The sequence below is a fragment of the Sander lucioperca genome, chromosome 7 (genome assembly GCF_008315115.2).
Source record: "Sander lucioperca isolate FBNREF2018 chromosome 7, SLUC_FBN_1.2, whole genome shotgun sequence".
NCBI classification, from domain to species: domain Eukaryota; kingdom Metazoa; phylum Chordata; class Actinopteri; order Perciformes; family Percidae; genus Sander; species Sander lucioperca.
In genome coordinates this window covers 9,455,112-9,478,133 of record NC_050179.1, presented here as the reverse complement: position 1 = coordinate 9,478,133, position 23,022 = coordinate 9,455,112, and the positions used below count along the sequence as shown (strand labels likewise).

At 38.0% G+C, this 23,022-nt stretch overlaps 2 protein-coding genes and 1 long non-coding RNA gene across 6 annotated transcripts; 1 reads left to right on the top strand and 2 right to left on the bottom strand.

The window, feature by feature from the left end:
* Positions 1 to 659: 659 nt before the first annotated feature.
* Positions 660 to 10,197, bottom strand: LOC116038469 (ubiquitin-conjugating enzyme E2 Q2-like). 2 transcript variants are annotated; one of them, XM_031282912.2, is made up of 13 exons: positions 9,937 to 10,197; positions 7,063 to 7,167; positions 6,859 to 6,981; positions 6,711 to 6,767; positions 6,453 to 6,605; positions 5,068 to 5,152; positions 4,904 to 4,964; positions 4,721 to 4,811; positions 4,573 to 4,631; positions 4,274 to 4,322; positions 4,096 to 4,191; positions 3,113 to 3,179; positions 660 to 3,022 (listed from the first exon to the last, which is right to left on the bottom strand). In XM_031282912.2, the coding sequence occupies exons 1-13, from the start codon at positions 10,093 to 10,095 to the stop codon at positions 2,991 to 2,993; spliced, it is 1,137 nt and encodes a 378-aa protein (XP_031138772.1). In that variant the 5' UTR covers positions 10,096 to 10,197; the 3' UTR covers positions 660 to 2,990. The 2 variants fall into 2 exon arrangements, with proteins under 2 accessions (XP_031138772.1, XP_031138773.1); XM_031282913.2 differs by having other exon boundaries at positions 6,453 to 6,602.
* A 2,632-nt stretch (positions 10,198 to 12,829) lies between these two features.
* On the top strand, positions 12,830 to 15,575 carry LOC116038372 (UDP-glucuronosyltransferase 2C1-like). Of its 3 annotated transcripts, XM_036003538.1 has the most exons (3): positions 12,830 to 13,182; positions 13,934 to 14,471; positions 14,583 to 15,575. In XM_036003538.1, the coding sequence occupies exons 1-3, from the start codon at positions 13,157 to 13,159 to the stop codon at positions 15,555 to 15,557; spliced, it is 1,539 nt and encodes a 512-aa protein (XP_035859431.1). In that variant the 5' UTR covers positions 12,830 to 13,156; the 3' UTR covers positions 15,558 to 15,575. The 3 variants fall into 3 exon arrangements, with proteins under 3 accessions (XP_035859431.1, XP_035859429.1, XP_035859430.1); XM_036003536.1 differs by having other exon boundaries at positions 12,832 to 13,182; positions 13,934 to 15,575; XM_036003537.1 differs by having other exon boundaries at positions 12,836 to 13,287; positions 13,934 to 15,575.
* Positions 15,576 to 18,068: 2,493 nt separating this feature from the next.
* LOC116038374 lies at positions 18,069 to 18,439 on the bottom strand. The gene is made up of 2 exons (XR_004102098.2): positions 18,269 to 18,439; positions 18,069 to 18,134 (listed from the first exon to the last, which is right to left on the bottom strand). It is a non-coding gene; the product is annotated as an uncharacterized LOC116038374 (long non-coding RNA).
* Positions 18,440 to 23,022: the final 4,583 nt, after the last annotated feature.

Here is a 23,022-nt window from a genome sequence, read left to right as displayed (position 1 = left end):
CAATGATTTTTTTTTTTTTTTTTTTAAACAAGTGGATTTAAATTAAAGAACAGGATGAATAAATATTTCTGCACTATAAAATCTTATTTTCAGGACTTAATTATCATGAGCCTTTTGCAAATTATACTTTGACCAACTAACAAAAATGCTGCTCACACATAAATCCTTAAGTTATATATATATATATATATATATATATATATATATATAAATAGGAAAGGATCTAATAAGGATCTGAAGACTTATTCAATCACCTGGAAAGAGACATTGCCTGTTATAATAAAACAATTCAAAATCAGGTAGATTTGAAAGAAAAATATCTGAATATGGCAACTAAAACTGTTGGTTTTCTCTGTTCTAGGGATTGTGGATGTTTATCAAACTGCGACTATATTCAAATTATTTGAGACCATTTTGATTTCAAGTGCCTCAGTGGCAATTGAGTTTTTTGCTTTGTCAACCTCATCGTAAATACAAAAGATATGTGATGTGAATTTGCAGGGCTGTAAGACAGGCAACATCACTTATACAAAATCAAATCAGTATGAAAGTCGTGTCAGCAGTAAATTATTTTATTCATTTAATAAAATATCAATATCAGCCCAATACATCTGCAATCCATTAAGTAACACTGAAAAATAATACACAGGGGACCCCAGTAAAACAGCAATAATCTTAAAATTCTTTATTTATAAACTTGATGCAAGTTTACAAATTACTGTACATGGTCAACATTTCTTCAAATGGTAAATGAGAAATAAGAGAAAAACCAAAGCCAGACTTGATCATGTTTTGTTGGTGCCAGAAAATTGACAGTTGAGATAAATGAATCTTTTCAACACAGTCCAGTTAGAGAAGTTGCAAGTCTATTCACCACGGCATCACTATCAAACTCCAACAGTCTCTTAATATCCCCTCTGACCAGTCTTGGCCCTTCAGGTGAGGACACTTCTTGATAATGAGACCTGTTGATTCCTCCCCCCTCAGCTATATCAGACATGTAACAAAGGATGTGTGCTGAGAAAAAAAAGCCTTTTTCCTGATTTTAAAATATTTGTCTCAGAATGCGTTGGTTGTTATAATTGACCTTTCCAGGCACATTGTTGCCAGTTGTGCAAATATTTGTATCAGGAATATTTAAAGATCACACACTGAAATCAAATCTACTTCAGTACTTGGGATGAAAAAAAGCATAAAATACTACAGTGGGTATTGATGAGCCATTACATGTGGGGTGGTCATCATGCTACTCCAATCCTGTCAAAAAAAGGCATCCTTCTGTAAATGTCCTTCAACTTACATCACTTGGATTAAAAGAAATTTGGCCCATATTATAATAAAGCTCATTATACATTTTCTGTTTTTGACATCAGATCAGTCGGCGAGTAAGCCTAAACGGCAGAGGTACAGAGCATTAATAAATCCAAGAAAAGAACCCAAAACTCAACATGTACGTGTACAGATTCCCCTCCTTTAAAGTATTTGTTACCTGAGTTGCCATTCAAACATACTTTTGCAGACAGCGTTAACAAATAAACTGCAAAAGAGCCGACAGATTTATACAGTGTAGTGATGATGTACTACGGCATATTGCATGGTCCAAGTACAGTTTCATACAGAGTTTCAGGTCAGTTCTAAATTATCCTTGTTACACACCAAAAGCAATACCGAAACATATTTATGGTACATTGTTGTGGCAAAGAATGCCCTGCAAATAGTAGATGTTTTTGTAGCTCGAATCTAGCTGCATGTGACGCCATGTAACAGGGAAGCAGTTTTTAATCTAAACTGGGCAGGGGCAAACCACTACAATCAATGTATGCCAGGAAGATATGACAGAAATATGCCGCTAAACTGGGCAAAATTATGGAGGAAAAAATAAAATCACATCCAAACACCCTTCGTTTATTCCCTCTAAAAAGTCAATCCCAGTGTGATACTGCTTAACAAAGTGACTGTAATCAAATCCAACTATCTTTTTTTTTTTTTTACAGCGGTTGAGACGAGGCTCCCGTGCAGCATGCTGTTAGCTTTGCACACACAGGGCTTCATTTTCAGCATCAACCACTGCAGCTTTAGTGAAACGGAGTGCTTGTGGGGCCTTGTTGTGTTAACAGGAATGAGACAAAAAGCGCTCTTTAGCTTCATTACATCTGTTACAACTTCCAAAATGACAGTCGTCTTATCTTCTGGTGAAAATATATCTATGTATCCTATTCTCAAGGTATGCAACATGCAGATTCTGAGATATTTCATGTCCATTGGCACCGTTTTATTATGAACCACTGGTGGATTTGTTCACAGACAACAGTTAAATCTTAGTTTAACAACCCGGCCCGATATTCTTCACATATTTCTAAAAGGAGCTAAAAGATAATCGAGTGGTAGGTCATCTCAATTATAAGATAAGCTTCCAAAATATGAAAGATATTTATTTATTTATTTATTGTCTAGGATGCTCAAATAATAAAAACAATTGCTGGATAATATTTCTACAATATTTGCATGTATGTACCAGTTCATTTCCAAAAGAAAAAAAGGGGAGAAAATTGTGGCCAATAAAAACAGGTGCAGGGAGGTGCCACATCAAGAGCTTCAGTATCAATCTTCTGTTAAAATTTCCATTTAAAGAGGGATAACTGTTTGTGAAGCCCACTTTGTCAAAGCAGCTAAAGAAAAAGCATTTCCCCACATTTCAAGTGAGAAAAGTTTTTTAGTTTTTTTTTAAAGACAAATGAGCATATTTTGAAAACTAGTGATACCCTCTCATCATCCTCCTCACTAAAACACTGAGGGGAGAAGCAAGGTGATACCAGAATAAAGTCTTTTTCCTGGAGCGGGCGAAGGAATACTTGTCAGATGAGCCAACGAGATGGTTTCCGTGAGAAAGATGATATATCCCCAGTTAAGTCAGAAGGGGAGAATATTCCAAAGAAAACAAGATACTTTGACCCAAAGACATGTTCCCAGTGCATAGTGGTAGTAGCTCCTTATCCGTCCTCTTTTGGTGGTGTGTACCAGCCTGTAAAAACAGAAAGAGAAATCCCTTTGCCAATGGATCCATACCACTGTGTGTCAACAGAGGCCCAAACATTTAGGAATATTTACTCACCATTCTTTTCATGTATTTGCACAAGGGATTTGTACGACTGTTGTGCTCTGGCAAGATTGTACTGGTTCTGGAAAACATATAATGTTCTGTTAGATGCACAGAAATTGCTCGCTATGCAGTGGGAATAAACAACTACAAACACAAAACATAATGTTCCTGGTTCGTGTCTGAACTTTGTTGCATGTCATTCTCCATCTCTCTCTCCCATAATTTACTCTTGTCATCTTTCTAATATTGGCTCCAATAAAGGCATAATATGGCAAAACGCATACGTACCCTTTACTCCTCCAAAGTTGAACTATGTCAGGTCTGTGGGAATAGCCTCTACGGCTAATGTATCCAGGTACAACACACTTTAAATGACGGGTGTAAATGGGACCTATGATTTAACATGAGATACTTTTCCCTTCACCTGGTTGCTCCACTGAAACACCACTGCTACACAGTTAGGTGTCTAAGGGCCTCAGTATGCTTCAAATGTACTGCTTGTTCAATCGTCAAACAGCGACTGAAACAGCCTCCCACTCCACCATAATTTTTCCCCCTTCATTTTTCAGACAACAAATTGTCGTGTGTACATCATGAAAGTCTTTGATAAGAAACTGTCCTAAAGTGTGGCTGGGTATTCCCATTTATAGGATTCACAGCCTTTTTGGTGTGTGGCCATTTGAAATAGCTATAAACACTTTTTTTTCTTAAGATTATCCTTTGGGCTTTCCAGGCCTCCATCCATACATGACAGCTGAAGACATGAAAGGGGGAGGGGGGGGGAGAGAGAGGGTGAATGACATGCAGCAAAGAGCCACAGGGTGGAGTCGAATCCGCGGCCGCCGCGCCGAGGAGCTAACCCCCACACACGGGCGCCTGCTCCACCAGGTGAGCCACCCAGGCGCCCGCTATAAACACGTTTGCCTTAAAATGCGTTTTCGAAATGTTGTGAATCCTCATGAATTTTAAGCACACTGAGATCTAACATCAGTTACCTTATTGGCTCCAAACTGCACCCTGGCTTTTCCTTTAACCAGAGTTGCATTTATCTGCATAATGACAGATTCTATGGAATAGGCACTGCTCCAGCCCTAAAAAACACACACAAAACCATTAATGCTGTTTAAGTTGAGGAAAGTTATGTCATAGAATTTATATAACTCATTCACAAACCTGTTTTGTGAGAAGCTCCATGCACAAGGCCCCTCCTCCTAGAACATAACTGAAACAACAACAATCAGTATAAAGAATGACTGTTAATTAATATATATTAAAGCAGGTATGTACATTTGATCAAGTAAGTGTTCACTTGGCCCTTTTTGCAAATGTGTTGTGCTTCAAACTGAATTCACAATATCTTGGTTTGCCTTGTGGGAGATTTTCGCAGAGAGACCATTTGAATCTAAAGAACTGTTGCGAATACAACTTTTGGATGTACCAAGAAATTGTGGGGGGTATTACTACACACTCACCCTCCGGAGAGCACAGGTGAGACAACCCGTACAAAAGGTGGGTCAAAAGGAAAGTTATCCTGTCATATGAAGAAAAACAAACAAACTTTGAGTCTCGAGAAAACTTTTCCCAAATAAAGCAATTGACAAATATTATTACGGGACTCACTTTATAAGAGAAATTGAGCAGAATGTAGTCCACTCCTTCCTTTTCTTTCAAGACCTGCAAGTCACTATGTAATGGACTATCTGGGTCTACCCTGTAAAAAAGAACGACAAGTCAAATCTAACAGAAAGCACTATACAACACAATATTTGAAAATTGAAAAAGCCACTGAATGTGAGAACTTACGTCCTTAACTTGACGTGCCATTCATAAAGGCTGTCACCGACTAGTTCGACTGAATAAATACCTGTGAAACACGTGACACAAACACAGAGCTTCACTTCAATCTGCTGATGAGATGTTAAAACAATAAAAGTCACCACTGTGGGGAGATGTGTCACTGCCGTCACCTGTCTTGTAACTCTGTGATCTGTAGATCTCCCTGAGTTCCTTCATTAGGCGGTCTGAGGCTTGCACAGAGCCAGACACTGCACCCTGCAACATAAATCACAAAGGAGAATCTCACCGATGGTAAGACACTTGGACAAATAAGAAGAAGCAGTATACTATAAAAAGGTTAACAGGACTACATCAGGGCAATCACAAATCCTGACGTGAAGTCTGTCAATCGATGGCAGCATAAATTGAGCATTTTCAACACTTGAAAGGACAACCAACTTTCCAGTGAAAAACAAGTTACTAAGTTGCTAAACTTTTCTACCATAAGTCCACAAGAGACACCTTTGATCATAAAGCGTGCCCATGCAGTAATGATACCAGTTATTTTAAGATACTGACCTTTAAATAATCTAAATAAATTCAGCAATTTGAATCAGTTCAGTTTTTTTTTTTTTTTTTTTTTTTTTTAATTAAGTTTGGATCATTTCCACAACCACATTCTGGTGTTTTCCCCCCTGATTTCAGCATGCATCTTTTATCTACTGCAATGCCTGATAATATTGGACTATGCTGCTGAAAAAGTTAAGAGCTCACTAAACTTTTTGCTGGACAGCCTAGCTTTTCTTTCTGCTGGAGCCCTCTGCGGCAGCAGCCACATTGTGTCAGCAGTGAAAGGAACGATGAGTCTGCGTTTTGGACACAGTGCTATACTGTTGATCTGAACATGGTGAAACTGACAGAAGGAATAAAAAAAGAATATGTGTCCAGTGTGGCTATAGTTTAATCCTGTACTACTGTGAAACTATCCAGGAGAAGGGTTGGGTTCCAGAAACGGTTCCATTTTGCCAAACGGTTCCTGGTTGATAACAAAATATCCAGATTCACTAAACTCCAACGCTAACGAATCTCTTACCGAACCTTTTCTCTCTCTATACAGAGCAATGTAGAAAACAATTGATCCATGAAGCAGAAATGTGATCAACATTTCATATCTAATCCTGCTCATCTCATTTTCAGGTTGTAGTTGCAGGTTGTGAACATTATTTGGGCTGCCACTAGAAAGTACAGTATTTCGGACAAAAGGTTATTAGGCTACCGATGTTTTAGCTTTTTATAACTTAAGTTACCTACAAATGTGAAAATGTGAATCCTAATTACATTTGATAAGGTAGGCCTATTTGAAAGGACTTGGATTCAGTAAGTGGATTCGATACTGGATTCAGATTCAATAAAATGCTATCTAGGAGACCCCCACATTTTTGTGATGAGTGGTACCGAGGTTGCTGCCAAAAGTTAACAATCAAAAAGAGAATTTACAGTGAAAGAAGCTCCTCCACTTACAGTCACAGTCAACAGAACTTAATAAAAGAAAAACATGACCTGAATGAGCACTTACATTCAAGTGATCCTGTCTCTGGTTTTTACGAATCTTCTCCAAGATGGCCAGATTCTCTTTTTCTATCCCGTCATCTTCTGACTTTTTTCCATCAACTGGCTCCTCTTCTTTCATGTCGTAATGGTCCAGATCTTGGTCCAGATCAATGTCCTGCTGTCAGTGTATCAATTATGTTTAGAAACAGGATTTAAAACAAATTACACCATTAAGCTATGAAAAATATTAATTAATTATTCAGTCATTAATACGCATAGGTACCTCTGCCATTTCTTCCTCTTCTTCCTCTTCAGATGTCACCTCATCTGATGGCCCATTCTGGAGTGTGGTAACATTGTGAGTTGACAAGCAGTGAGTTTTCAAATGCAACAAAAACACATTGAATTTTACTCTGGCTTTAAGTGAGTACCTTTCGCTCCTGGGTAATCGGGCCAGCGGGTAGAGGCTGGTCAAGCATTTCTACATCTGGATGTTGTGGCAGGTTGTAAAGCCGACAAAGATCACAAATGAGGCGCTTCAACTGCTGAAGGAGCTGTGGGTGTAATCAGCAAAAAAATAAGACATTAATATTGAAAACCAAACTGCAACAACTGTAACAATTCTACCAACTTACCAATGTGGTGCCTTTTCTCACATCCTCTAAGCGCTCCAACACTTCAGCCAGACTAGGATCATCAGAGTCAACAAACCATATTGGGGGTGTTGATGGATAGGATTCCTGCAACAGAGTCAACAGTAGGACATGGAAATGAAGTCAGTCATGCTTGTTTCTTAATAGCTTTATTGTCTACAGATTGTATATTAACACTTAACAGAGAACACCGCTGCGTTTATGAAACCAAAATGTTGCCCAGGGATATCTAATCTACATAAAATGTTAAAAGTTTATTCCAAAGCTATGAATGATTTCAGACCAAATGTTACAGTTGTCATAATGTGTGACCTTCAGTTTAAATGACTGAAGATGCAAGAGAATGAATTATAAAAGGGATTATTCTTCATTCTAGGAGATTATGGTATAGTGGGGGAAAAAAAATATAGTTGGACTGTTGTGTAGTGTAGCAAGTAAGTTCAAGCTGTGCGGAATGTACGTCATGTAATGGTCATCATTTTCAGTGGTAAGGATCAGGGGAGTAAAGATTCACCGATGAATCAGTATCCGGTTGTATTATCACAGATACATCTACACTGATACATGGACCCCTGGGTCTATCTAAATGGACCAAGAATCGGCCGATGGCCCGATTCTAACGTTACAAATCGGTTGACTGAAGCTTTGCTGTCAAATTAACGAAGCTGCTGCTGTGTGTGCAATGCCAGAAGCGTGTGCCCGTGTGTGTGTGTGTGTGTGTGAATGTGCGCAAGGGGTCATTCGTGCTCGGGGTGGCAGGGATCGCAGAAAAAAAACACCTCTATGTGCCACTGCTAGGTTTCATCAAATCGAATCGCATTGAATCGTTGTCATCGGACAACTCAAGACAGTTGTATAATTATGTTAGTCGTGCGAGGCTTTAAAGTACTGTGCACTGGCAATATAGCTCTACAACGATTACATTGGATCTTATATACCTTGAATGACAGACTGTGGCTGACATGAGGCTTCGAGGCTTTCTGTCTTGTCGAGCGCCAAGTCACATATATCGGAGCTTTCAAGAAAATTGTAAGCATTTCAATGACTTGTTGAAGTGAATGCTATTCAACATTTCAGTTTCTTTCATCTCCTCATCTTTTTGGGATCTAGCACTAAGCATCAAAAACCCAAATTCAAAGAAGACACTCACATTGGATCATGTCCCATACAACCTGGTCAACACATCAGTGTATCAAGGCAGCGGATCTCAATCCTTATCCCCAGTACTAAAATCCCAGCATATTTTCCATCTCTACCTGCTCTTCTTATAACTGATTAGCTAAATCAAGTGGATTAAGCCACTGTATAACTGCTGTGTAACTGCAGTGTAACTGCGTGTGTGGATGCTTAAAGAGGAAGATGTGGTCAGGATGTTAGGATGAGTGATCTGCAGCACCACCTGAACCATACACAAATACTTTCTGATGGTTAAATTCAAGTGTTTTGCACAAGATTGATTACTTATAATGTATTTACAGGAAGTGTGCTGGGCTTTGAAGCCAATTTGACATAGAGGCCAAACGGTGGCATTACAAGTTCTGTGTCCGTCGCGTGTATTCTCTGGCCCAAAATGACTTTTTACCATAGACTTACATTGCGAAAGAAACATCTGGAAATCAGTGGCTACATATGTCTTTTTTACAGCGTCACAACCTCCGCAAAACGATTCATTTCATTATCAGAATTTGATCCATTCGATCAGATAACATTTGGAAAGTCTAGAAGAGACGCATGATTAAATCATTTAATCCCCATTCAAGTTAGCCTGAGTGCTAAACCAGAAGTAGCCGGCTGTGTCGGTGGGAGTGTCTAGTTCGCCTGCTCTAAGGGCCACACAATGCGGAAGCAGTGCCGATCATCCGGGTAATTTTAGCAAACAGTTGAACTTTTTTTTGGCTTCATGCGCCACTGAGCAACTTGCATAGATATGAACAGGGCTCCACCTTGAACGCTGTATCCAGTTCTTATTGTACATCCATGCCATAGACATTGTCGTCATGCTAAATATGTCTTTTACCTGTATAAATATCTAATGTTAGAAAAAGAAAATATAATTTATTTATGCAAATTAACTTTTCATCTATCCACATGACGGTCATTACACTTAAAAACGAGGCCACGCCCACTTAGGAGACAGGAAGTGTGTACCGTTTCATACCATTGGCGCAGCTTGTAATGCTCTAACGTTATCTTTAGTTACAGCATCTTTGGTATAATACGATTGCAGACTCCTTCATATCTATTCTACATGATATCGCTTTCCACATATTTTGGTGTCCTGATAAAGGAACCATTAACGTCACAGCTTTAATAAGTCCGCCACAGGGATCGGTCTATTTACTGAAAAGGCAGAAAACCAACATCCCTTAAACCTCCTCTATTAGCTAAACGTTAAAGATATTAAGGGAACATTCAGCGGTATGCCTGTTCAGATAGATGTGTTCTTAGAAATATTTATATTTTTAAAACAGCTGCGATGTAGTTAAAGTCCCCATATGACGTAGCTAAAACCCGTTAAAATTAAACTAGATACGGTTTAGAAGTATAAAAGTTAGCAGCCGTAGTGCTGCAAACAGTAACGCAGTTATTGTGGCTAACAAGACAGGCTAGCGTCAACGTTACTAAACGACGTTTCCTTGAACACTTTTTCAAAGTGGATTTAACACTGGCGCTTTGTTGGATTGTTTATAAACGGGATTACTTAAATCTTAATGGCTTCAAACACAAAATGAAAATAAAAGCGAACACTTTAATCGTAGTTCATTTGTAAACACGGAACCTTCCGCGGAATGATTTGGTTTCAGTCGATAGTCAGTGGCTTAGGTTAGCTTGTGCGCAGAGCTGGCCTGGACTCACCGTGATGTTGCAGTGAATGATCAGCAGCTTCTCTCCTGTTACGTTAAATTGGCAACTAAGTTCATCGGGTTTCCAGTCTATTATTCTGAATCGTTCGTGGTTTGGGTCAAAAATAGACTCCAAAAACTTCAATTCGGCCTTCAGCCCCGAAACCGACATCTTCTACTCATCTCAAACCACCAGGCCGCTGGCAGAGGGGAAGTCGGGGCGGAATGTGACCGCGCAGTTAAGTCGGGTCTACGGATCTCGCACATTAGCGTGAGAACAACAACAAAGGGCTGGAGGGTTAGGTCTATGATGAACACTGTCAGTGGTATTTGACAGTTATGACACTTTAAATTAACTTAATTATATTTTGTTTTAATGTTTGTTGTGTTAGTTTGTTATTATTTCATGACATGATTTTATTTAGCACTCATTTCGTAGTTGTGCTTACACCCTGGAGCCCATATAAATAAATATGCATATGCATAAATATAAATATGCAATATATAATATGCAAGCAAACAAAAGCTTTAGAATGTTTTTTAAAAAAGCAAGGTTGGGTTACTAATAGAGTAAAGTGGGCAGCTGGCCTGGGGACCTAGACCTCTAGAGGCCCCAAAAGCCCCAGGTTAACTGTGTGTTGGTTGGTTGGCTTTGGATTAATTGCAAATTTCTTTGGGAATACTGTGCTCACAGGTTGTTTATGGCTTAATAAAAGTGTGCATAATCAAACTGTCATTCACAAATAGTTTTTCAGTAAAGGACTACTGGTTGGTTTCTGGGCCTATGTGCAAAATATAATAAAGCTACCATTTATAGTGTGCAGGGTACTTGATTGGAACTTTCAGGCAACAGGGCCCAGCAGCACACAGGTTAATCAACCATGTAAAAAAGGGTTTGATTGTTTACCAGAAAAGTTGTTCCTTTGGTACGATTAAAGCTCCTTTCAGATAACTAGCAGACAGTATAATGCAGTCCAACACAAACCTGTACTACCTTTGTGAAGTCAAACAGTTTCAGATGTTTTAGGCTGTCATAGAAGTGTTAAATATGTCTTAGAGTAATAAATGATTCAAACTAAGGCCTCAAAAACGTCTATATAGCTCCAAAAATGATCGATCAGAGCATATAACCAAAAGTAAATTTTCCATAGTTCATAGTCCTTGTCCTTTTCCTCCCTAGAAGTATGACAAATTGGCTTCTGGCTGGTAAGTATGTATGGAAATATTTATAGTTTTTTGGTTGTTTGACTTGGAGGGATTTTAATGGTAATGATATTTATTGTGTTGGCTTGTTGGTAACATTGCCCCATGGCCTGAACTCCTGCATCTTTGTTATCGTCACATCAAGGATCACATTTTTTGGAATTAATAGTGTCATCCTTGGTTTCTTTTGTAGTTGTGTGTGTCCTACTATGTCCTCTTTTTTACAATGTCAAAAAAGCTAACTAAACTAAAAAATAAATGCGTGATGGCTGCCCCATCCCCTCCCTGGAAAATCTTTACAGTTCCTGCTGCCTCAAAAAAGCCCAGAGCATAGGCTACTACAAGATCCATCTCACCCAGGACACTCACTGTTTAAACTACTGCCTTCGGGGAGGCGTTTCAGGACAATTAAAAAACGGACAAACAGACTCAGAAACAGTTTTTTATCCAAAAGCCATAACTGCACTTAATACTTGAGGATTAGGATGAATCTTACAGTGAATGTCCTGTATGTGCGGTATGTTTGTGTCTTTCTTTTCTTTTCTTTTTTTTTTTTTTTTTTTTACAATCTTCTGTCACTTTTTATATGTTTTTATAGTGACTTTTAGAGGCTCTTTTATATTTATTTATTCATCTGGTTTGCACCTTTGCTGGTGTTTGCACTGATAGGACTGCATCCAATTTCGTTGTAAATGTACAATGACAACAAAGACTATTCTTCTTCTTCTTCCTATCCTATATAGAACATTATCATCTCAATGTATATGTTTTTATGCTGATGAATACCTAACCCAATGTTTACTGATACAGTACTGTAAAGTGTGTTAACATCATTTATGTGCAATAGATTGGAGCAATACATTCTAACAAATCTAAGGGGTCAGTAGTTGATTAACAGAACAAACATTGAAGCACAAGTTATGTTTATGTCTTCTAATCCTTACTTTGGATTTAAATTACTGTGTACTGTAATTGTACATCTTCAAGTCCCTGAAAAGTATTCAGATAAAACATTCTGGGAGGATGCAACCTGTGACGAGGGGTAGAAAGGAACTTAGTTTTAATGGGTTAAAAGCCCAAAAAGGTTGTTAAACACCAGATTAGATCATGTGAAAGCAATATGTAAAATGTATTGAGCTTACTGTAAAAAAGGTGATACGATACAACTTTATTGTCAGCCAAAGCGGAAATTCTTTGTGCATCCCTGGGTAGCTCGTATAAACAAAAGAGGACATACACATACGTATAAGCATACATGAGATTAATAACACCAACAGACATACAAGAAACGTTACACATGACATAAACTTCCAAGTATTCCAAAAACAAAGAAAACATGATGACATAAACATACACACAGACAATGTCTTGGAGACGTATATCCCTGAAATAAGTATTGCACTGGATTTAATGTAGCTGGTTTAACAATAGGATAGATTGATGTATGAAAGAGTTTTTAAGTCTGATGCGATTTAAAAGAATGAACTCTAAAGCGTCTGTTTGAAGGCAGAAGCTGATATTTACTGTGCAAAACATGAGTCATTTGAAATATTTCTGACCAGTCTAAGCATACTATTATTGTGAGCCTACTGAAAGGAGTGTGCTACAGGTAGTCCTTTAATCTTTGAGCAAATTTTAATCTGATAGCTACTGATTAATCGAAAACCTTTATAGCGCTGTTTTTAAAACCCAAGATTTTATCTAAGAAGTATGGTTCTTATGGCTCAATGCTTTTTGGAAAATTGTAATTTTAGGATGGGTGCAGTAGCTGTGAAACAACGGACTGATTTATATTACTGCCCTGTTCAGGTAAACAATTATGGGCAATTAAACATTGAATACATTGACTTGACACTAGATGGCACAATATATACATATGTTCTGCTTACAGCTAAACATGAACTGCTGTTGCAGTACCACGGGACGTACATACACAAAATACAACCATTATACAACGTGGCCCCTAGCTGCAGCAGCAGTATACACCTTCTTTACAACAGAGCAGTTCATAATACATCACATGTCAGGACATGCCAGCCAGTCATGCAACTAGGAGGTGCATTCACCACTCTTTCTTTCTGTACACCTACCATCTTATCAAATAACTAAAACTGTTGTTGAACTGGCATTTGAAGTTGGGTTATCGTGTACCTGGATTTGGGTAAGTGTTAATAAAAAGCTGTGTTATGCACATGTAAAGTAAAAACAGACATGGAGTGTGTGTTTTGTTGAAACATGGTCTGTGGAAGTCTTGGTAGTTAGGTGTACTGTATATATAAAGTTTAACAAGGTAATCTTGTAAACAGTTGTTGCAATCAACTGATGTTTTAAAATATTATTTCATCAGTTGTTGTGTCTTTTGGCATCAAACTTATTTAAATGAGACCGTCTGAGAAGTTTAGAGGGAAAATGTCTCTGGTGGAACTGCTCAACAACTCAGACACCTGAAACATGACAAGAGGTCCCAGCCACTGGTTTAATCTTCAAACAATGTATTCTATTTTACAAGCATATCATATGTTTTTTATGTCGATTTTTTTATCTGCAAAGTAAGAAGTAACTATTGCTGTCAAATAATGTAGGGAGTGAAAAGTGCATATATCCATCTAAAATGTAGTGGAGAAGAAGTATAAAGTAACATCAAATTACAAAGTACCTCAAAATTGTACTCAAGTATAGTATTTGAGTAAATGTACTCAGTTTTTTTCCGTCACTGCGTTTCATGTTATACTATGACTGTAAACACAAACATGTGCAAACCAGACAAGCAGCAGTCTCTTATTGACTTATTTTTGTGTATTTTTAAGGTCTCTGAGGGAAGTCAGTATGAAGGTGCCTCAATCGTCTCTGATCACCTTTGCTCTACTGTTGATTCAACTATCCAGTGCATCTGGGGGCAAAATCCTGGTGTTCCCATTGGATGGAAGCCATTGGGTAAACATGAAAGTACTCATACAGGAACTGCATGCCCAAGGCCATGAGGTCACTGTGGTTCGTGCGTCCGATAGCTGGTACGTCAGCGAAAAGTCTCCTCTCTACACCTCTATCACTGTTCCCAGCCCTGGTGGATTTGAGGAAAACTACTTTAAAGCATTTTTGTCTCGACAGCTGGAGATCCGGCTTCAGGGTAAGCATACATCTTTTTGGTCTAAAATCTGGACTCATATTCAGATTGAGCAGCTGGTTGTGAACCAGATGTCTCAGCTCCATAAGGGAATGAGTGAAATGATCATTCAGATGTTTGAAGATAAAAACCTGATGCAGTCTTTCCATGAAGCCAAATATGACGTGGTTCTGACCGACCCCGGCATCGGCGTAGGGGCAATGCTGGCACATCGGCTCCAAGTTCCTCTTGTTTTCAATGTCCGATGGACCATTCAAGGTGAAGCTCATTTCCTTATTGCCCCCTCACCTCTGTCATACATTCCTTTCACTGCAACAGAGTTGACAGATAAGATGACCTTCCCTCAAAGAATAAAGAATGTTTTGAGTTATATTTTTGGTATGTACACAATGTCATACATCACAGAACCTCATTACAAACCAGTAGTTAAGAAGTACTTTGGTCCCAGTGTGGATTACTCAACATTTTTCTTGGATGCAGATATATGGCTTATGAGGAATGATTTTGTCTTTGAATTTCCACGTCCAACAATGCCAAATATAGTCTACATTGCTGGATTTCAGTGCAAGCCCCCAAAGCCACTCCCTGTAGACCTGGAGGAGTTTGTCCAGAGCTCTGGAGACCATGGGGTCATTATGATGACCTTAGGAACTTTAGTCGAGAAGCTTCCTCAAGATGTCGCTGAGGAGATTGCTGCAGCCTTTTCCCAGCTGCCTCAGAAGGTTGTATGGAGGTATATTGGACAGAAGCCAGCCAACCTGGGCAACAACACATTATTGGTTAACTGGCTGCCACAGAACGACCTCTTAGGACATCCCAAAACTAGAGTGTTTGTCACCCACGGAGGCACAAACGGGGTTCAGGAGACAATTTACCATGGAGTTCCTGTAGTTGGACTTCCCTTATTCTTTGATCAGGCCGATAACCTCTCCAGAATCAAAGCAAAGGGAGGAGCTGTGATTGTGGATATTGCCGAGCTTGATAGACACATGTTTGCAGATGCCCTGATGACAGCTCTTTACAATTCATCTTACAGGGAAAATATGCAGAAGCTCTCAAGGCTGCACAGAGATCAGCCCCTGAAACCACTGGACCAGGCAGTGTTTTGGATAGAATATGTCATCAGACATAAAGGAGCCCGTCATCTGCAGACACAGTCTAACAAAATGTCCTGGTTTGTTTACAACTCTGTTGATGTGCTCGCTGCTTTGTTGGCAGTTGCTTTGCTTATAACATTCACCTGCATTTCAATTGTAAGGTTACTCTGGAGATTTGTTTTTGTTGGGACAAAGGTTAAACATGAATAACATTTGTGTGGGAAATTCGAGATTTACCCAACAATTCTCTATGTGTGATGCATGCTAGTTGTAAACTTGTCTGTCGACATGGCTATAATGATATATATATATATATATATATATATATATATATATATATATATATATATATATATATATATATATATTTATATATTTATATATATATTTTACCAAAATCTCTTATATATATATATATATATATAGGCCTATATATACCGTCAGAAAATACCGTCAGAAAATACAACACTTTATTCACTTCCGTTTTTCCCGTCACAATAAAAGCTCTATGTTTACGGTAACCTCCTCTTAACCTTCAACTGAGAGGTTACACAATAAAATACCTTAAATGTAACAACTTAATGTTGAATTCACACGCTCTTTTCACATCGTAGGAAAGCACAACGCTATCGCCAGATGAGTGACAATTTTGTTTGGCAAATTTTCGCTAACCAGTGTATGATGAAGGCATGTTGGGTGGGTGAAATTAGAAAGCTAACGTTAGTTAAAGAGCAGCAGTCGCTCTGCTCCCACTATAGGGAGACTCCGAGAGAACAGCTGTCTGGTTAACACAAGTTTTTAGCTGTGACTGTCCTTCCTTTGCTGTACCTGGGGTTGCTGCGTTTTGGCTGCTGTCTGTGGATTCATTCATGCGCGGCTCATATTATTTCGGATGTTTCCTGCGCAGGTGTTTTGGCAGCGGCGATGTAGCGTGTTGTTTGGGGTCCTTGCCGCCGCAGAACAGGTCGGCATTGCGGGTTGGGTGTGTGGCTCAGCTTGGGTCGCTTTCTTTTGGCTGGGGGTGCTGCCAGGCGCCGCTTTTTCTGCTCGCGAGTTCCATTTTCACTTTCTCACAGCCTACTGCATTGAACAGTCCACCTACATTATGTCGACCAGCATAGCGTGCGTTGTGCAAACGTAGGGTTCGGTTCGGTGGAAAAAAATTCTAAGGTTCGTCGAAACCGAACCACGCCAAAAAGCCCAAAATTCGTCCGAAGCCTGGATTTGGTGCATCCCTAATATAAAACCAAAATGATATAGACCAAATTAATATTATTTAGGTGTGGGGTGTGATTGTCAGTAAAGTCAGTGTGTGCGTGTGTGTGTGTGTGTGCGTGTGCGCGTGTGTGTGTGTTTGTGTTTGTGATGTATCCTACCCACTTTTCTCTGCGCTCCTCCAAGATCTCGCGGGATTCTAAGATTAAACGGGTGGTTAAAAAAGGTGGTTCCCTCGCTGCGCTGGGCTGACAGCAGAGAGCTGCACAGGTAGCTATCAGTAGTGCCGTAGGTTCCACTGCCAGTCTACCTAGCGACATTTCACTCTGTGCGTGATACGATTGCGTGTGTGTGTGTGTGTGTGTGTGTCCTATTTTGTTGTAAAAAAAAAAACATCTTACATTATAATATATACATGCCACAATCTTGATATATTGAAATAAAAACATTTTCAATATATTTCATTATTACACACCATGCTTTGTGCTAGCAAAGGTAAAGCTGAAAACATCTGCTTTTATAAAAAATATATCACAGACCATGACAGACAAGGTTAAAATAATTTAGCTCTGAGTAATGTATGTTCTTAAAGCAGTATTTCTGCTGATTGTTTGGCCACTAGAGGAGAGACGTCCAAATCAAACCAGCCAACAGACATGTTAGCAGTGGTGGAAGAAGTACTCAGATCCTTTACTTAATTTAAAGTACTAATACCACACTGTAAAAATACTCTGTAAAAGTCATGCAAATGTTACTTGTAACATACTTGTAGTAAAAGTATGTAAGTATCATAAGGAAAATGTAGTTAAAGTAGTAGTACTCAATGCAGAAAAATCCTTACATTTTAACGGGAAACGATCCATTTCCAAGAACAGGTTTTTTTTTTAATTGTCCAATCATTTCAGCTGGATTTGTAGGCCGTTATATTGTTGGGTAGTTTAATTTATAATAAACATCGTATTTTACATATTATATATATATATATATTTTGTATGCAAAAATCTAAATTTGTAAAGTAACTAGTAACTAAAACTGTCAGAATAATGTAGTGGAGTAAAAAGAACAATATTTCTCTAGAGTAGAAGTAGAAAGTGGCATGAAAAGACAAGTACAAGCACTTTAAATTTGTACCTAAGTATAGTACTTGAGTAAATTACATCTCACCACTGCATGTTAGCAAACACTTGCCTTCTTCCATACAACAGACATAGAGCATAGGATTATAAAAGATGGCAAAACTCACAGCTGGCAGGAAATAAAGACGCTGCTTGCAATACCAAATTATGGAGAACAACTGGGCGAAATAAAACTAAAGACTGGAGGGTTAACAGATGGATATGTATGTTTTTCTAATCATGTGTTTTTAAAGACGCTCTTCCTGTCTATGTTCTGCATAACAAGGCATAACTAATACTGAAATATAACATAATCCATTATTTTGTTCCTTCTGGATCTTGTGGGTTGCTGAAGTTCAATAAATTCAGAAACAATAGCCCCTTCTTTTTACCATTTCCTTATAGCATATACAAAGAGAACCACAGATAAAAATGTAAGCAGACCAAGTCCGATTGCCTAAAGAGTAGACAGTTGACAGAGAATTTAGTAAGACAGAGAACCAAGATGTTCATCAACACTGATGCTCTTACTCTACAAATACATTTCTGACATCTTGCCTAAACAAATGAAACAAAAGATAATTTTCTCACCTGAGAACAAACCAACAGTATGTGAGAATGAGCCATGAGTTCTTCTGATGAGTATCTTGTTGTGTTGGTTGGCGTACACCACTTCAGATAAGTTTTGTCAACAGAAACAAATGTGCCTGGCCAGTATGTCTTTGCACATTTGGCCATTAAGGAAAAGGAGAACCACCCAAATAAAAGGAGGGATAAAGCTGGACAAACTTGGAGACTTGCATTTATAGATTATCACCATTAGCAGAAAAGGTATGATGGCAGGAATTACGAAAAATGCAGCCACAAACACGGCGTTCCATTGAGGATCGCAAGGGCAGGCAAATTCCCCCTCCACTACCCTCTCTACAAGAGCCAGGAGGAAGGAAAAAAACACATTTGACAACAGGGCTGTGTTCAAAGTAATCCTTGAGTCTTAACTTGAGTCGTTGGTTTGCTTCCATAATGAATTCTAAACACAAAAAGAGAAGTGCAGATGTAAAGTGAGAGAAAACATCTATGAGGAAAATATAAAGATGGCTTAATGCCTTTTTGAGGAAGGCTTTTCTTGGTTTGATTTCTTTGTTCATATGTTCACCTAACTCACTCACTAATAGGCCTATTTGTACAGTAAGATTACATTTTTACTTACCTTAAGCTTTACAGAGAATGCCTTGAGAAAAATATTCTTCTTGAAGCCTGCTTCCAGGAAGTGAAATCTTTTCTCTCTTTCATTCTTGTTTTGATCATTGCTCTATCGTGGGAGTTTCCTTTCTTTTAACTCTGGCACTTTTGCTGTCCTCTTAAACTTGTTATAACTTCTTGTTTATATCATCCCAATCCCAATAAAACAATTTATCTAGGTCAAACAAAACATTACTTTTAGACCAGAATCTGAAAAGTAATTTGATATTGAAAGGCATGCACGCTTAATAACATAAATAAGATGAGTATATGAGTACTAAAATGAGGCTATATGCGGGTTTAAACTGAAAAAAGTCTAAAACGTTAACTAAAGGTTAAAGGGGCATTTCAATGATTTTACACATAAAGTTCAGCTTACTTGTCACAAAGAGTACTCAGTCTGTAAAATCATGATGTGTTCTGCTGCTAAAGTGAGAACTTGCAAACTGAATTCATCAGCTTTAGCATGCTCATAAAATACAAAAAGGTATGCCTATCTGATCCTGCCATTTAATTGCTCCCTATGAAAAAATGTACGCTGACAAAGGCACCAATCACAACATCATGTCTGCATCTTGCAGGATGTGTGTGTTATAAGACATTTCCTGTAGCCTTTCTGTTTTCCTGTCATCATTATAGCACGTTTGGTGACTTTAAAAGTAAAAGCTAACAACATCACCATTTTACAAGTGAAAATAACAGACAAGCAGTTTGACAGGATTCAACTTTATTCCAGAACTTATAATAAACTATAAGAAAATATGCATACAGAATGACAAAAAGACCAATATGTGCAACTGGATGATAAAACAATGCAGCACAAAACATTTACTGAGACTAACTATAGGAAGCTTTATGTTGACTCTGTGTCTATAACCATGCTTGTACAAAGTGTGTTAGGTCCAAAGGTAATTCTGGCTAATTTTGTTTTGAAAAGTATCTTACAACTTCAAGTCAAAAGTTTTTTTTAGGCATATGCTGAACATTAACTTTGTTTTTCACAAACATGTACACAAATTATGTTCATATTAGGGCTATCCCAAACGATTATTTTTTAAACGATTAATCTAGCGATTCTTTTTTCGATTACTCGACTAATCTAACGATTCATTTTTCGATTAATCTAACAATACATTTTTCAATTAGCGATTATTTTCCCATTGCTCAATTATTAACAATTTACACAAAACAAATTTCAATAAGGTTCAAATCTCTATTTATTAAAATTGTTGCACTGTTCAAGTAAAATTATTTTTTAGTGCAACCTGAAGCCAGATGTAGGCTATCAATCCAACCACAAAATAAAGTCACTTTCAGGAGGAATACAAAAATAAAAACTTAAAGTAAACAGAGCAAGTGCAAAAAAAGTAGCCTGTATTAGCTTTTTAACAGTAGGTAAAATAATGAATAAGCTCGTGTTTAACATCCAAGCTCTTCTCCCTTTAATTTAACTTTAATTAGTTGTATCTAAATGTGACGTGAGCAACCTGTCTGAAAGTTGTAAGTCTTCTGGTAGCTGTGCCAAGAGAAATCTCAATCATTCCCAATCTTGCAGAGATGGAGAGCGTAGCAATATGTAAGGAGATAATATAGGCACAGGCTAATTAATGCTAACTAAAATGCTAGTTAACATTAGGAATTAAACTTAAACAGCTAATGTAAGTCCAAACTGCCTGCGCGCTTCTCCTGTACTATACGGTAATTCCTCTACTATGCAACAGTAAGTCGCGTGGTTATGACACAATCGTTAGCCTATTTTTACAAAAACGTATACTACGGAGCCATAACGTGAGGTACAAGGTAATGGAGCCTTTTATACATTGTCGTGTTTCTTTAGAAATAAACAATGGACAAATAAAGTCTTTAAACGCTTCAGATGTAAAGTTATTCTCTGTCAAAGTGACGCCAAAATGAATGGCAGTCAATGGAATGCTAACGTCGGGTGATCGCTTTGTAGCATCAAAATGGCGCCATAGGAGGTTCGAGCTCTGAAGCGAAGCTTACCCCCTTGGGCATTACCCCCTTGCTTGTTCAGTGCTAAGGCGGGGCTACAGATTAGGTGTCCCTAGAACCCGCGTATCTAACAGTAGTTCCGCATTACATTAGTTCTGCATTACATTATTTAATTTGCACGCAAGTTTTATTTATTTATTTTATTTAGTAACGCGTCGACGCAAATTATTTGTGTCGACGCATTTATGTAATTGATGACGTCGACTATGTCGACGAATCGTCCCAGCCCTAGTTTGTATTATTATTTTTTACATAGAACTGACAATTGAATGACTTATCAATTATTTTAATTACCTTGGGTCTGACTGGAAAAGTTTATAAAGTTAGACATGACTTACTTAAAGGGTAACTACGTTTTTTTTCAACCTGGACCCCATTTTCCTGACTGATGGGAATAACAATCTTTGACGTTTGTCCAGTATTAAGAAAGATGGCTACAGTCGGCAGCAGCGAAACAAGCTACAATGTAAGTTAATAGGGCAATTGTCTAGCTTGTATTTACCTTCACAGGCTCAGATTAATATTCTAAGTGTCTGACAACACGCATATTGTCACCGTGACAACTCCTCGCCATTTTGTTTTGTACCAATCAAATGACCACTGGAAATAGACCAATGGCCTTTCTATCCATTTTATTTCTATGGTTACTATGTTGTATGTGTGAGGCTGCCATTACCCTATATTAGGCTAGTTCAAAGAGAAATAGGATTAAAAGTCTACTTTAAGCCCCAAGTGCCATTGAGGTCAGGGCTTAGTCAGCCTGAGAGAATGCTTGACCCATGGCACAGTTTCAGCCCTAGCAGTTTGTTAATGATACCATTTACAGTATCAATAGGCTACCTGAGAAATACTCGTTCCTAATTGGTTGGCAGATGTTCGTTTGTTAAAACCAGTAAAACATAGTTCCAGTCAAAACTTTAACTAACATTCCAAATCACTGCACTGTTAGTTTTTTTTATCGCTTTGGTACTATTATCGCAAGTAAAACATCACAACTCTACAAAACTCAAAGCAGATCATCAAAATGGCTGTTTTTTTCAAACATGTTATCACATGTTCAATTGACTAACACACAGAATTACACAGTGGGGGGATAGACAGCAAGGAAAATGAAGAGCTCAGGAACAAGGGATCCTTCAGAGAGGTGGGTATGTGATGACATCAGTGTAGACCAATGTCAACATGGATTCACCACGCCAAACGTTTTTTCCCAAAGTGAATGAACAATGATGACATTCATTGTAATATGGATGAAAATCTATGGCCAAAAGCTCAAGACAGGCTTGATCCAAATTACTGTAATGTAATGTGTGCTAAATACAGTATTATGCTTGGTTTTCATTTAGTTACAGTAATTTGTTTTACAGTATTTACAGTAACCGTGTACATTTGATTTTACAGTATATCTATGTTACAAAGTATATCTGAAAAGTAATGTAAAAACAAATTTGGCCAAATTATTGTAGAGGATGTCTTCTTTGATTGCAACTTGATTACACACTTGATAGATATGGAAATGATAGATTTTGTAAATGTTGGGTAATGTAAGTGTAGGCTATTACCTAATGTGAAAACTGTAATCTGTCTTTTACACTAGGCTACTGTAGCATTTTACTTTCAGCACTTCTAATGGCGATTTGAAACATGTAGGCCTATTTTGCATAGTTTGTTACTGGATTCACTGGTAGTTAAAAGACTAAACTGAAAATATATTATTATGGTGTGTTTTGGTGATTAAACCACATGTTGTCATGACGTTTCACAGAACAATTATATTTTGAATCATTGGTTGTGTGGTGAGAGATACAAATGAATGCACAATGGCAAATTTTGAATGAAAGACTGTGTTACAAGTGTGATGAGTTCGGACTTTACTAAGAGTTGTGAAATTGTACCACATAGTCATAGCGATAATAGAACCAAAGCGATCAAAAAAACCCTGTAGCCTAAATTGCAGGTATAAAGTTACTTAATCTGGTTTCAAGACATTTTAACAAGTGGTTTTCATTGTAAACGACCATGGTAAAACCTGGCTGAGAAAACAATAGCGTCCATTTTGTGTAGGCTATTGTTTTTCATATAGCCTAGGC